General features: G+C 32.3%; 1 protein-coding gene across 1 annotated transcript; it reads right to left on the minus strand.

The window, feature by feature from the left end:
• Positions 1-4741: 4741 nt before the first annotated feature.
• Positions 4742-5764, minus strand: Smp_158360 (hypothetical protein; the record flags this gene model as incomplete). Its single annotated transcript, XM_018796757.1, has 1 exon — positions 4742-5764. The coding sequence occupies one exon, from the start codon at positions 5762-5764 to the stop codon at positions 4742-4744; it is 1023 nt and encodes a 340-aa protein (XP_018651867.1).
• Positions 5765-16751: the final 10987 nt, after the last annotated feature.

Raw genomic sequence — 16751 nt, forward strand, 5'->3', positions numbered from 1 at the left:
TGAACCAGCCACACTGAACTCAGCCGAAATCAAGGCAGCACTCACGGACCACCCAATAGATGTTGGCCCACCAACAATTGAAGAGATCAGCATGGCTATCAGAAGGACCAGACAACATTCCGTCAAAAGCACTGAAAGCAGATGTAACCATAACTGCAAAGATACTCCACATTTTCTTCAGTAAGATTTGGGATGAAGAACGATACCAACAGACTGGAAAGAGGGACACCTGATCAAGATACCAAAGAAAGGATGTCTCATCAGTTGTGAAAATTACAACGGCATCAGTCTTCTTTCAATACCGTAAAATGTATTTAACAGAGTATTGTTAAATAGAATAAAGGACCCCGTCGACGCAAAGTCACTTACTCTCGCCCTTTCTCTTTCTCCTGGTGATCGGCCGGATTATGAAGACGTCAGCATCTGGAGGGAAGCACGGGATACAGTGGACAGCCAAGATGCAGCCGGACGATTTAGACTTCGCAGATGATCTGGCTCTTCTATCTCACACGCAACAACGAATGCAGGAGAAGACAACCAGTGTAGTAGTAGCCTCAGCAGCAGTAGGACTCAATAAAAAAAAAGGGAAAAGCAAGACTCTCGGATACAACACAGCATGCGCCAATCGAATTGTACTTAACGAAGAAGCTTTGGAGGATGTGAAAACCTTTACATATCTGGGCAGCATCATCGATGGACACGGTGGATCTGATGCAGATGTAAAGGTGCGGATCGGCAAAGCAAGAGCAGCATATTTACAACTGAAGAACATCTGGAACTCAAAACAACTGTCTGTCAACCGACACCAAGATCAGAATTTTCAATAAAAATATGAAGACAGTTCTATTGTATGGGTCGGAAACCTGGAGAACAACGAAGGATACCATCCAGAAGATATAGGTGTTTATCAACAGTTGTCTACCCAAGATACTTCGGATCCGTTGGCTAGACACTATCAGCAACAAGTTACTGTGGGAGAGTACAAACCAGATTCCATCCAGTGGTGAAAGAAATCAGGAAGAGGCACTGGAAGTGAATAGGACACACATCGAGGAAATCACCCAACTGTGTCACATGACAAGCCCTCACATGGAGTCCTGAAGGCCAAAGGAGGAGAGGAAGACCAAAGAACACATTACGCCGAGAAATAGAAACAGACATGAGAAAAATGAACTTCATGGGTCACTATGTGGTATTTTTCTGAATGAATCGGTTTATTTTCAACAGTTGAGGAGTAATGACAGAGTGCTTCGCATTACCCTTTTCATAGACATACCTCTAAGCCAAGAATGAAGTGAATCTACAGGTCTACCTATAAGATAATGTAGGAATGGGAGGATAAAAATTGTTAAAATGGTTCATTCAAAATAAATCAACTAACTAAAAGTAACCAAATGTCCAGTGAATGCACAAGGATTGAAATTAAATGTTAAAAGTGTTATGAATACTTAGTTGTCATAATAAATATACTGAATCCCAAAACTTCAGTTAAGTACCAAGAAATACCATACGACAATGAAGAGAATATTGCATAATATCATCTAAAAATGATTGTAAATGAATTAGTTACTCAATATTATTAAGTAATATAATGTAATTAGCAAAATAACATCTAGTGAGACGGGAATGTTTGTAAAAGGGACAGACAGAATTAACGCGGTCATCCGCAATGACAATATATCTCTTACTATTCCCTTTATTCAAGGGTTCCGTAAGTATATAAACAACAAAGCAGGTATTATCTAGTGTGTACAAAACTGATAAGTCTTGCTAATTGAACGCTATACTCGGATCCTAAGCTAGTCTCACCTAGGGGAGTTGGGAAACCCTGATTCCAAACTAATGGTGAGCGTGAGTTCCAGTATCCTGAAGGAACGAATGACGTATGAACCAATTGTTGGTCACCGGCTACCATGGGAATTCATCGCCTCACGATGCTCCACTGCCTTGTGGATCAGACCTTTATGTCGAAGGCTCCGGGTGTGGACCCCTAAGAAAACCACCTGCTTTGGTGGTGGAAAATTGTGATATGTATGTGAGAATTGAAAAAAACAACCTTTGGTAGATTTATGGTTCTGAATTATAATACAACTTGAATGACTTTACCTGGGTTGAGTTTGATTCATACCTTCATGTGGTACCTTGAGTACGATGAAACTTTGTTTCATGAACTTAAGCGGCTAGGTGGAGATCGAGCTCACTCTAATTCTACCTATACCGATGAATACTGGACTGGTCACCTCACTCTATCATTAATATGGACTACCTGACTTTATGAAACAATTTTTATTGGATACCATCTAAATGTCTCAGTCTAATTTCTTTTTTGTTTAAACTCAACATTTATTACTGTTAAAATGTACATTGAGTATCGATTTAAAACACATAGTGCAGCGAACGAGAACACAGGCAGGGACAAGCAGCATCAAAGAATTTCTTGGAAAAATCTCCATCAATTGTCCCAGACTGTTGTTTCTTCGTCTCCATACCAATCACTCTCTGTTCTCGCTCTCTATTTTTTATTTTCTCAACCTTCTGCCATCAGGCATTTCACTTTCGATTGGTGATACATACTACTTACATCTGTCGACATCCGTTGCACACACCACAATAGTACTTAATTTCAAAACCTGCAGTTACAATGTTAATTTACTGTAAAACTTATGTGAACGTTTTTTTATTTACTCTGAATGCTACATTGGTTTGTGTTCATGTTGTTGATCTGAACGGTTAAACTGATCGACTTTTTCCTGATCTAAAAGTTGCATAAATCAATGTGTTATTTTCTCCAGTATTTGTATTTTTTAGACATAATATAAACTGTTACTGATGTACATAATGAATAATAGAATATGAATCTTTATTTGTCAGAAACAAATCCCAACTGTTCAGTTAAATCAATTTATATTTACTTCTGTTTCTTTGGTGCTTAGTGAAGTGATTGGAATTACACTACAAAATTAAATGATTAAAACAATGTTTCATTACGCTAAACTACAAATAAAAATGTTGTATATCAAACATTTTAAAAATCATTTGCTCGTGGTCTTACTAAAGTGCGGTGTCATATAAATTACACGTCTAAATGAAAATATTAGCAAACTAAAAGTTCCTAGTCGCAATATTTCACGGTTTTCGAACATAAAATTTATCGATAACCATAAAAGCTCATTCTATAATCATCTTATAATTATAAATTATCGATCAATCAGAAACATTATAAGTTCAAGTGGTGTTACACCGTTCCATCTACTTTTAATTTATTCACGTTGTCATGCTCTTAAAAATCAATTATAATCAATGGCCAAACTTAATGAGCCGTCTCTCCTAGAGTACAGTACTTAATTACCAAGGGATGGCGAAGATCACGCTCTGATCGTTAAATAACAAGGTTATGCTCTCTAAGTCAAATAAACTTAAGATGTAAATGTTCGACTCTTTGTGCTTAACACTTTTTGAAGTTCAATAGCTATGCATATCTTTGATCTGAAAATTAATCCTTCCCGTTGTAAGATTGCATCTCAAACCATTTATCCCATAACCATTAAAGTATTGAAAATATGTTATCAGCCTTAATTACCACTTAAACAACACACTCAGATTTCAATGAAATCCTAATGAATCAATATAGAGCAAATTGACTCCCTAAATTTGAAAAAAAAGTTTTTTTTAAGTAGGTAACATTTTTTATTTTTCAAATTTTATTTTGTTTTCCATTTCGAACAATTTATAACACCGCTAGACAAAAATTCATAATAATAGTCGTAACAGTTGTAATAATATGAATAGTAATAATAATGGAATGTAATTAGGCTATGAAAAATAATACAATATGGATAATATGGATAAATTTTACAAACAATATTTCCCATGTTGTCAAACCATGTTTTTTGTACTTAAATAATTCGTTATACACATAGACAAACACGAAAACCAGAAAAATAGTTAATTTATAGAAATAATAATAATAGTGTTGCCAGTCAGAAGAAATACATTTTCAGATCTGTTTCGTTAGGATAAAAAAGCAGCAGTGACAACAAAAACGACAATAATAATAATAAGGCAATACAAAAACTTTCAAACTTTTCTAGTTTATCGAGGCACTGCATAATGGAGGTGTAATATACAAATATAAGACCTTCAATATTACTGCATATATCGGGATACGATACGAATAAGTGAATGACAAAAGGTAAAAAGGAAACCATTGAAATTCCAACAAAGGCACAATTTACAATGAGATCGAATTACGGTTTTGTTTTCTCTTCTAAACATCATCACAAATGAGAGGAAGAGAGAAAATATATATATATATACATTTACAATCACAAAATAGAAACTAATAAATATATATCTGTATAATGTAAGCTACATATACCTGAGTATAGAAAAATTAACTAGTTCCTTGATGAGCTGAAGTTCTTCAAATAAAAAGAATTATAACTCCAAATACAAAATAAGATAAAGTTGAATTCACTCACAGTGATGAGGATAGTGTGTAGTGACTGAGAAGTGCAATGGTCTGGTACCAATAATCAACGGGGTAAGGAAGAATAACAATATTAATATTAATAATAATAATAACAATATAATAATAATAGTCATAAACAGCACAATAAGTATTCAAAATAGAAAAAATAACACTTGGAAAAAATGCATTGTCTATAGAATAAATTTTAATTGAACAGAAAGTAATAATAATGATAATAATAGTAATAATAATGATAATAATAATCTTTCATTAAGTACCGAATTGTCCAAAACGAGACAGTTGATGATTTCCATTGCCAAAGTTAACTGGATTCCGCTCTCCGTCACCAATATCAAAACCACTTCTGTCATTACTGTTATCTTCTTCGACAATCTTTCTATGACCGGAGATTACTGGACGCATTAAATAATTTGATGGTAGACCGGAATCTGTAGAGATTCTTTCATAAACACTAGGGAAACGACTGGAAGAACAGGGATTTGACGAAATGGTGGAACATTCAGTAGTAGTACCACAACGTAATAGATGAGCATCAGATTTATTAGTATCTGTAGAATTTAACTGATATGAATCACTAGGATTTGGATTATTAGAATGGAGGTTTGAAAGTATATCTGAAGTATAAGGCATTGTAGTGCTGTAATGACCCGACATCATCTGATGTGTGTTTTGTTCAAAACATGAAGTAGCGAAACGACTTGTACTTACAGTAGAAGTTTCTCTATTCTGAGAAACTCCTTCTGTTTGTGGAGAATTCCCAAATGACGACTGATCATACACTTCAGATAGATGGAAATGTTCAGGACTTGGTACGTTGATTTTCACTATCATTGAGTCGGTAGGTTTCAAAGAACCCTGTAGTACTCCAGGTATATTAAATTTCACATGACCTCCACGAAATCCTTCAACAAATATACCTGGAAATTCAACTTCATATCGACCAGTCAACGGTTTGGGATTTGCTCTTCGTGGACGACCTAATGGAGGACTGTCAGATAAACTACTACTCCAACATTGATCTACATCTTGACAGGTGTTTTGTCCAAACATTTCATCAAATTGAAATATTGTTTGACTGTCATTATCATTAGTAATGTTATTCGTAAAACAACTACTATAACCGCTTGCTGTTGTAGAGGTATTCGTAAATGTGCCACAATTCCCGTTATCCTCATTCGATTGGAAAACATCATTATCATCATAGTCTTGGATTCCAAAAAACCTTGATCTGCTTCTTTGATTTCGATCGAAATTCCCTTTTGAAATTAACATTGTAAAACGTAAATGAGTATAAGACGATCATATTTTAAAATATCGTTGATTTTATAATCCATATTAGATATATATACAACGAAGTCAGAATAGAATACAAATTTGATTGGTTAAATATGTCATAAGTTTAAAAATAATTTCGTCATCATTATGAACATAGCAACCTATTAGCAAATTATCACTATTATTGCCATAACCAGTTTTAAAGGTCAGCAGTTGTGAACACCTTAAATTCTAATATCTTTTACAATTAACATTGAAGGATTAAACAAATACTAACAATATGATTTCACTCACGTCTCAACACAAAATTCAGACTCCACACGTATATATGTATGCTTAATTTCTTAGTGTATTCCATAATATTATAGGAAATAAAAGGTACACGGAGAAAAACAAGATAAGTTTCAAAAATAATTTAACAAACAATTAAATTATATGATATTGCGCGACCATCTGCCATCGCTTGCAGTAGATAACCGTCTAACACTCGATATGGTTGCATTCCACTGGCCATAGATTCCCAAAACAACTCCAGGAACTGCATCCTGAAGCTACTCACTAGTGAGTAGATGATTATTTTCAGCATAGAGTTTTGTGGATATTGTAGAATTTTCATAGCTTCTAAATCGCAAACTGATTTCAGTGAAACAACTATTGAAAATTAGGAAACTCTGAATGCCACCTCAGTAGTCTAAAGGCTAAGTGTTTGCGAGCAAGATCGAAGGTCATTGGTCCGATTCCCGGATGCATACTGTTGAGGAGTCCCAGACTAGGACCAAACATTCGTCCAGTGCTTTCACAATTTTCATGATAGCCTAAATAAGATCAGTTCATGATTTAAAAACTGTGGAGATTCTATAGTCTCCACAAAACCCTATACTGATAGTTGAATTCGAAAAAAATTGTTTGAATCACACTTTATTTTTATTGTTTACTAGAATTATTCATAGATGACTGAAAAAAAAGACAAATAGTTAAAGACATGCCTTTCTTCCTCATTTTCAAGAAATTATTGATCAGAACAATGACAGAGATCTATTCGATTCATACAATACATAAGTTAAGAATTAAATGTTATAACATGTAAATTGTAATCGATGAAATGATTGAAAATGACTAAATTAAATGAATTAATCAACTGATTTAATGAAGTTGATTTAAGAATACTAATCTAAATAATACTATCATTGTATACTGATCTACTTCAAAGATTTCTTCTTCTTCGAATACATTTAAAACAGTTGATTTCTATTTGTTATGATTTATCAAAGGTATTGATATCAGATAGTGGACTTTAGTTCACATTCACAAATAGTACACATTAAGAATTAGAAATCCACCATATAATACAGTGGCTATATCTTAATATATCAATAATAATATTAAAAAGCTTTGCTACTATATATATATATATATATATATATATATGCAAGACGGCTACCAGGAAAAAGCTAGCACAGAATTCATATATGTTAACAAAGATTGATCAGAATTCAGTTTTCAATATCAATGGCAATATAATACTAAATCTTCACGAATGAGCATCACATCTATTGAACACGCTAATGACTAACTGAACTCAAATACTTTGGCTTTTGAAGAGACAGAGTTCGAGCTTCAATGTGAGAATCAATATTGGGAATGATGTAAATACACCCCCGAATGATGAGTCTTAAATAGAATGATGTGAACTTCCTGGATGTTATTATACGTCATAATTCAAATATACCTAATATTTCAATAATAAAAATAATTCATTGAAGGTATATTGAAGGTACTATCATACTTATCAGTCAACGTACAAAGAATTCAGATTTATCTAAATGTAAAAAATAAAACAGATAATCTTATCTATGGTGATAATTATCAATAAGAAAATGCTGGACATATTTGAGTAGTTATTTTTATTTCTAGAAAAGAGGAATCTTTAATACGAAAGTTTAGTATGATAAAATCGTATTTTATAAGAGTTCACCTTTAAAATTTAAAACTAATCAATCTTCAAGCAAAGATGGATAGTGGCTAGCAGTGGAATCCAGGACGCGAGTTTCGTCCTATTTGAGACTCATCTTTGCTTACAATGCTTGTGAATTAAGGCTTTATCGAGGCAATACGCACAGTATGCACATATGCCAATAAGCGACTGACCAGTTGCAGTTCTAAACATCAATGGGAAGATTCAAACAAGTAATACTAAGTGAATTTAATCAATCTTCATGCATAATTTACTGAATGATTTTCAACTGCCTAACATAATTCACTTGAGGGTTTGTAAACTCGTTACATGTAGAAGGCAAATAAGAAAAGTTATGCCGCAATGTTATAAATAGATCAACATTTCTAGATGTACTAGATTTGGATCACTTGAAAGATTTTGTAAAATTTACTCTTAGTTTACAATAGGATTTGATCTTAATGAGACAATTAATTACTTTTTTATTTATCAAAATAATTATATATAACTAAAATCAGTTTATGATGTGAATAAAATGTTGAGAAAAAGAATTCTGTTTAAAAAATACTGGTAAAATTAATCCCATGTTAAATGTCAAATAACAAGTAGAATTTCCCATCAGTGTTCAACAACAAAATACACATATATTGCAATTATGTAATAATAATAATAATACTCATTCACACATGTTTTACACATATGTTACAACAAGAAAAACAACACTATTCATCAAATAACTTTATACGTGCATTTCTAATACAGGTTCGACATGAATATCATTATCAATAATATTAATAATAATAATAATAATATTATTATTATCAAAGTACTATATATTAATATTATATTTTACTGTTATATACCAGACGATAAAGTATGAGTGACAAAATGGAAAGTCCACATGACGTCATCACAACTCATAGATCTATAATTAATTAAGGTAAATAATACATGTATGTATTATAGACTATGGCTTACATAAAAATTTCACCTGAAAGTAAGACAAATGTGTGTAACGTTTTTCTTTCGTATTAAATGATCAATAAAATGAAAACACAATTACATGAACAATAAAACTTACTGAAACTTATTAAAATTTATAAAATCAACCATATTACCATGAGTGTTATTCACAGAAAAACGTAAATAATTGTTTTTGGTCAATCAAAAAAAGATAAGAAAATAACACGGAAGTAATTTTATAAACAGACACACACACACACGTCATTATTAGTCTTGTAATTCATGGTTGGTCTTTTTGGAAAATTCTTAGTTATTCAAATTAAAGCTGAAAAATACATCTACCTGTTAAATAATTAAAACATGAAAACGACTATGTCTGTTACATTTTAGTACGTCATCATCATCATCTCGTCCAATTAAATAGTGAAGTGTAAAAAGAACAAGAAGAAATGTTTTTTTCCCACAATTTCATTCAATAAATTCATTGTTATCTGTTTGTTTGTTTGTTTGCTTTACTCATCAGTACTTTTCCCTAGTGGACAGATGAATGAATGATGATTGGTCTATGTCCTGAAAGTAAATTAACATTTATTTATCAATCAATCTGTCTGTCTGCCTGCTTGTCTATTGTCCAAATTCGTTCGTTGTATCGAATTTCAATAAATTAGTATTTCTGTGACGAAAACATAATTTTTTATATTGTTGTAAAAATTAACCTTAAAACCTGAATCCAGGTCAAAAATAAATAGTAATTAATTCTATTGTAATTGTATTTCTTTTTCAAATTATAATACAAATGATTAAAAAAATTACAAATCACATGTATAATTAGTTAATAACTGTTACACTATTAGAGATTTGGATCAAATTCTAAATATTGTCAAATATGTTTGATATAAACAAAGAACGTGAAAAATGTTGTTAAATGTAAAATATAAACATATTTATCAGTATAGGGTTGTGGAGATTGTTGAGTTCTGATCGAGATCATATATCGATCAATGTTAGACCACCATTGAAAACCTGGAAGCACTGGATGGCCGTTTCGGCCTGGTATGGGACTCCTCAACTTGGTCTTGTGTGCAGTTAAGGGTATGAGGGCTAGTATCACTTCCCGGCTGCCCACACCGTGGAAGGGTATTTCTTGAGGGACCTGAAAAAGAAGTTGGATTAGTGTTGGTCTTAACGACCTGGGAGCGTGACCGCAGTGCCCAAGGGACATCTGCTTGAGGCCGGTCACGCACGGCCTTTTTGTGGGGGATTTTTGACGTGTTAGCTCCGTTCTTCAAAAGTCCTTACCGCCGGAGACGGAAATCCGTGGGATAAGGCGAGGTGTGCATTTTTAGGGTCGACCTTTTCTAACCCCACCCCTCCTTGTGGGAAGGCAGCATCGCTGTCATGCTGGTTGTCTGAAGGAAACACCTTACTGCTTTCACACCTCTGTACAGTCAGCAGTACGACTTCGCCTTCGGACCTTGGGATTGCTGCTTTTAGTCTCACCGCTCTTCAACCGACCTGTCTGGCATGGTAGGACCTTGAGGAACGATTGTTCCAGCCAGCATAGCTCGATTGGATCATCACGATAGGCAAGCCCGACCACCACGTCAAGGTAGCAGCAACGGTCGGGATGGGACTCCTCAGCAGTGTGCGTCCATGATCCCGTACACGGTTTTTCAATGGTGGTCTAACATTGATCAATTCATGGTCTCAATAAACATATAATTAACTGACAATTGATCTTTCTATTCTAAATTAATAGATGCCTAATTAGATAGAAAAAACCACTAAATAACTCTTTCTAGCTTGGTATTTGTCGCTAATGCACTAAAATAGTACTGATCATATTCAGCATTTAAACGAAAGCAATAAACACATGTCAAACTCAACAATTCAGTTGTAACATCATTTACATTTAAATGATGAGTCCGGGATATTGAAAATATTCAGAGAGAATACTGTTAAACATGAGAAAAACTACACATTAGGTGATTCATAAAGATTATATGACTATTATATTTCTCGTGAAATAAATTAATTAAGTCACAAAAACAAATTAATTAGCACTTTAAACTGAGGTCAATGAAATAAATGTGATATAATCTTTTAATATTAAGATAGAATACGAACTCTTATTTTCTCTCCAAATAAGACATTACAGTCAAATACTAGACTCTGTTTCGAGTAGTTTATCAAAAATACGTAGATTATGACAGTGTCTCCCATTTGAGGTATGAACATTATTGTTATTAATCAAAAAGACATTGACAGCCCTATAATTAATCCAACCAGTTAGGGAGATGGTAACATGTTAACAAAAGAATATAGATCATACAAAATATATATTTGAAGGATCTGGTCAAAAATAATAGTTGTTGGAGTAATATCCAAACTTCTGAATAACAATCAACTGACCAAATTGATAATAATAATAATAATAATAATAATAATAATAATAGATGAAAACAAAGGAAATTACGTTCACGCTGATGCATAGATGATATTTAATTAAATAAAAATGGGTTTACTAATATCAACAGATATCAGATGAGGAGACTTTCTAATAAAGATAGGGTTATTCGAAGTAGTGCTCTCAATAAAGTATAAATTACACTACAATGACACTCGTGAAATATACTTCGGTCAAGAAATAATGAATCGTAAGCAGTTTCCTTGATGGCTCTTACTGCCTACTACTCATCATCGATATCAGTAGTACAAATGAATATTGAAAAACTTCAAAGGCAATACAACGTAATTCAACTACAGAATAAAATGAAATAATTGTTCATTAATTCATAATATGTAACTAGAACTTTGATGACGTAAACTGAAAATATGAACAGATGATGAGGATATCATTAAAATGTATTAATCATAATAATCATATTCAATAAACGATTGTTTAAGCTTTACTGATTTTCAATTTTAGTTTTGACTCGAAAAATGACTCAAATACGATTAAATAAAATTTAAATTACAAAATTAACCGGTAAATTAAATAAGTTTAAAGTTTTTTCTGGCTAATACAAACACAGACATTTGTACAAAGTTATAATATTCCAGTCAAAAAGAAACCTTAAAAACAATTAATTTGCCGAAATAGAAATAAGAAACAAATTAACTATCAAAATTTAAAAACGTATTTGTGTATCAACCGTATACATAGGATTATGAATATCTTAGTTAAAATAAAGAAGTCCGCTTATAAAATGCAATGATTAAAAGACATCTATGGTCAAGTGCCTGTTACCTTGCATTTTCATAGCTAAAAGTTAAAAAAGAGAGGATTGTTGCGAAGTTACCTACTGATATCTGGTCGATATCAAAGGTAGCGTATTCTGTCAAATGTCAAGTGAACCTTCTGAATGCGTGACAAGGTTTTTTTTCAGAAACAAGCCCGCCAGTGCTAAGGAGACTTCTTACAAAAGTGAAATGGTCAACGCGCCTAACCGATTCATTTCATACTGTTACATTAAGCAATTATCCAGACCAGTTCAGAACATATATCTTGTAATTATAGACTAGGAATTCGATTCATAACAATCCAACTTTGTTATCCAATGTGCTGAAAATACTTTGAGTATTATCAGTCTTTTATAAATAGTACCGTGCTATTTGAATATCCTAACCCTGTAAGCAAATTTTCAGATCTAAGGTCAATAACTTGAAAGTTAGATGAGGAATTTTACAGCACAACTTTAAAGTTCGTACGTTGTTGACACACTTAAAATGTGAATGAAATACACTTATTCCATGCTATAGTTTTTTTCAGCTAACTCTCAAATCTCAATGATAGAAAGTAATTTTCTAAGAGGACAAGATCTAGTCACTGGTACCAGCAAAAAATAAGCACAACAAATCATCGAAGATGAAAGATAATAAAGAAAAGCAGAAAATTACCTGACATTTATTTATTGTTCAAGATCCTTTGTTATTATTTTGTATTGTACTCAAAGTAGGATAAATTAATTAATTAACAGATGAAATGACTGTTCAAATCGGATTTTCAGAAAATAGTTTATTACTGACCAAAGAAATCCTTGTAAACAGTAGTAGTAATTTGACTTTTTGTAAACCTCGTAAGTAAATGTAGGCTCGCTAAGCAAATGTGTTTATAGAGAAAAAGAGAACGAAACAAAAAGAAAATAGACCACATATAAACGTGACAAATAAACAAATAAATAAGATGAAAATTATGTAAAAACTGCATACACATACATCCATAAATATGTGTATATACAATCATACACACGAACAAGTCAACTACAATCAGAAATGTCAATATTTCTTCTTTTTTCAATTCACAAAAACAAAATAGCAATAGTAACTTTATTGAGAATAAAATTAAAAAAGGTATCATACGAGAAACTGTGACTGTATCAAAGAAAGATAGTAGAGTAACCTCTATGTCATAGGTTACAAGTATACGGCTTTGTTTAAAACCGTATTTTTTCACACTAAATATAAGGTTCTTGCAATGTAACTTGACGAAACGTGATAACAAATACACGTAGAGTAATGAAAGACACGAAAATCGAATATTTTTTTCCAGCTACAAACATCTTATTGGCTATAGATAGCTCTCTCAGTTAGGATTCGATTATTATAGCCTAATTTAAGAATTCTATTCCAAACTGGGAATATCGGATGTTTATGATGAATGAGTCTCAGATTAACATATCAAGTTCAGTTATTAAGCTGTTATTAATAAATTATTCAAGTCTGCATATCAGTATTTTATGAACCATTCTACAAATCTGTCTGGATGTTCCATCGAAAGCATAAATAATAAAATACATAGACGGTGCTCTACAAAATTCCATGGATTTTTAAATAATCAGTTGTTATAATAATAATAATAATAATCTTTTGTATTGTTTGTTTGAATCTTCGCATTGATGTATAAGACTGAAATTGATCACTCTTATTGGTTTATGTACATCTTGTGCAGATTGTCTCGATATTGCCTTAAGTCACAAGAATTATAAGCAAAGATGGACAGTGACTAGCAGAAGAATCTATGACCCACGTTTCATCCTATTTAGGACTCGCTGGCTGAATGTACCTGCATCCCAAAGTTGATGTTCACTCCGGGACGTGATGGCGTTTGAAACGAACGATATTGTGTTCGAGTCTTGAATTCCACTGCTAGCCACCATCCATCTTTGCTAATATTATTACTACTAGTACTACTACTACTACTACCACTAATAATAATAATAATAATGACAATAAGAATAATACAGATTTTTTCACTCATTTACCACAAACTATTATATTTTGAGTGTTAATCTTTCAAGTTCAAACACATAAACAAGTGATATAATTTAATATACAGTAAATAGATCTTTTACTCAAAAAAATTTCAACGTCAATCATGATAGAACTTATCAACTTCATCATGGAATTTAGTTGCGGAACACGTAGCATGTATGAAGACCTAGTCCAAAATTATTTTTCAAACTAATAAAACCTACAAAACAAGTTTTTTTACACACCTAACCTAATATACCTCTCGAAAAATGAGATATATCTTAATATTAATCAAATCAGTGAAAATAATACTATCCAAATATATCGTTAATTCATTGTTGACACTACACAAAGAGTCAAGTAATGTCTGAAAGATGAGACATTAATCTAATTGTATAAAACCATTTGTATTCGGTACCCCTTTGTACAAATGTGTTCAAATAAATAAATAAAACCAATACGAATAAGCAGGAAACTGTATATCAACGCTCTTTTCTTGTTCGAAAAATTAAGAATCATAACTTGGATCTGTGCTGTCAGTTGGTTAATTACAATCAATATATAGCCTCGTATATATATATATATATATATATATATATATATATATACTTACCATATCAAGAGTCAGGGTAGTCAGACTAATTGAACCAGGTAGAGAAAACAATAGATTTGAAACAATAATAGTACCAATGATAATGAGAAAGATTAAACGTAAGAAAATACAGTTCAGGTAGAAGGGGTGAACTAGATGAATAAAAAGTACCAAATCATATGAATCGATTTTCGAGCCACATCATACAACTTATTCGACTACTGATCCCAGTTACCTTGTAGACCTTACCCAGGTAGTCTGAAGCTACTGAAACAGCTCAGGCAAAAAGCCAGTGATTTCATGAGATGATGTCTTGGTTTGACTCCCTATTTCTTCCAACTTATTCATACTCCAGCCATCAGTTCAAGTGAAGATAGGTGGTACTTAAGCATACGCAACGCATGTCCCAGACATTTATGTCTATAAAGATTGTAGTCTCATTAAATGATTCGCCATCTTTGCCTAGTACAATGTATATAACCTTAACATTATTCACAACGTGGGTCCATGATACACGAACAGTGCACCTGATACCTATGGTCAAACACTTCAAGCCTACGTATATCTTTTGTTTTCACGTGCCATCACATGTAACGCAAGTTGGTAGACGTCAAGAGAATGTTCTGGATCTGTGTTGAGACTTCATCAGATAACAGTGTTCATGAGACTTTCAACAAAAGTGAAATGTACTGTTTCGTGACCCAGAGGATGTTTGATTAGGATAGAAGTACACAAATTTGTCCATCAATCATTTAACAGTTGATGTGTTACTCATTTAAAGTCAGGTGATCTGACAAGTAATAGCGAATCCATAGACAACAACAGTGGTAAAATACCTTCATATTTTTTTCAGTTATTTCCCAGAATGAATAGGCATTACCTAATAGTAGATGATGAGTCATACAACAGAGGTTATGCTAGAAAGTAGACTATATGATCTAGTGAAATAGTACGTGAAGTGGCTGGTATACACGATCATTTCACTCTTTATGATCAAACTAAATAAGATTACTGAACAATCACTAAATAGCATATTCTATTACGAAGATACAACATCATTTAGTTAATAGTCTCAAGATTTCTTTTAAACTATTCAGGTAACTATGTCAGTATTTTCAGATGTTGTGAAAGTACATAGAAATTATACTGTAATAAACTTATATTTCATAGATGAAAGACAACTCTATCTTTTTACATAATTTTTTTCTATTAAATAATGAAAACAAAACATTTCATTTAAACAACATTACAAATAAAATTGCCTACTTACCACGGTAATATTTGTACTCGCCAAGTGCTTTGATATTAACAGCAGATTCATTTATATCTCAGACAGAGTTACTAACGTACATTTATAGACAGTGGAGCAAGTTCACTGTTTTACAATTTAAAAAAAAAATATTTATATGTGAACAAGAGGAAATCAGAGATTATTGGTTGAGTCATCTTAAAATATAAAAATAATCATCATCTAGGCATAGATCAATTTATCACCCCCTCATTGTGCATTCAATATAGACCAATCGATTAGCATAAAACTTTTGAATCCACCCTTTTCTAATCACACATCAAAACATTAATACATGCATATACACATAAACAACAGAACTGCACACAACCCACTTAAGGTCGAATGAACTGTTGGGCTAATCTAGTTTAAACACAATAAGTCATCGTAAAGGCATGTGTCAAATATGACCTAAAGACAATTGAAAAGAAGAATAAAAGTTATATGAGATGATTCATGATGATAGCATGAATGAGTCAGGTAACGATCAGATCAGAGACAAACATTCATTTTGTCTGATTGTTATTTAAGAAAAACCAAGTTCTTTTTCTAAAGTGAATTGATGAATATGCTCAAAATTTAATCATAATTGCCGATTGATTCGAAACAAGATATATATATAATTACTGGGATTCGATCCGATCACGTAATATTCATTTCTCTGATGAATAGTTTGGTTACTGGTTTGATAATAACTGAAAAGCATAAACTAACAATTTACGCAAACACACAGTATGTTTCATGATGAACAAAAGGCAGATAAATTGAATAAGAAGGGTCTTTAGATCTAATGTATTTGAGGTAAAAAAACTATCATGTCATAGAAACATGCAAAAATCTGTTACTCGGCTACATGATAACAAACTTGGAATGACAAAAAGATATATCCCCTATTGTTTTATAAACATAAGGTGCAGCAGCTTATCTTTCCGTA

The sequence above is a fragment of the Schistosoma mansoni genome, chromosome 4 (genome assembly GCF_000237925.1).
Source record: "Schistosoma mansoni strain Puerto Rico chromosome 4, complete genome".
In the NCBI taxonomy this organism is placed as follows: Eukaryota; Metazoa; Platyhelminthes; class Trematoda; order Strigeidida; family Schistosomatidae; genus Schistosoma; species Schistosoma mansoni.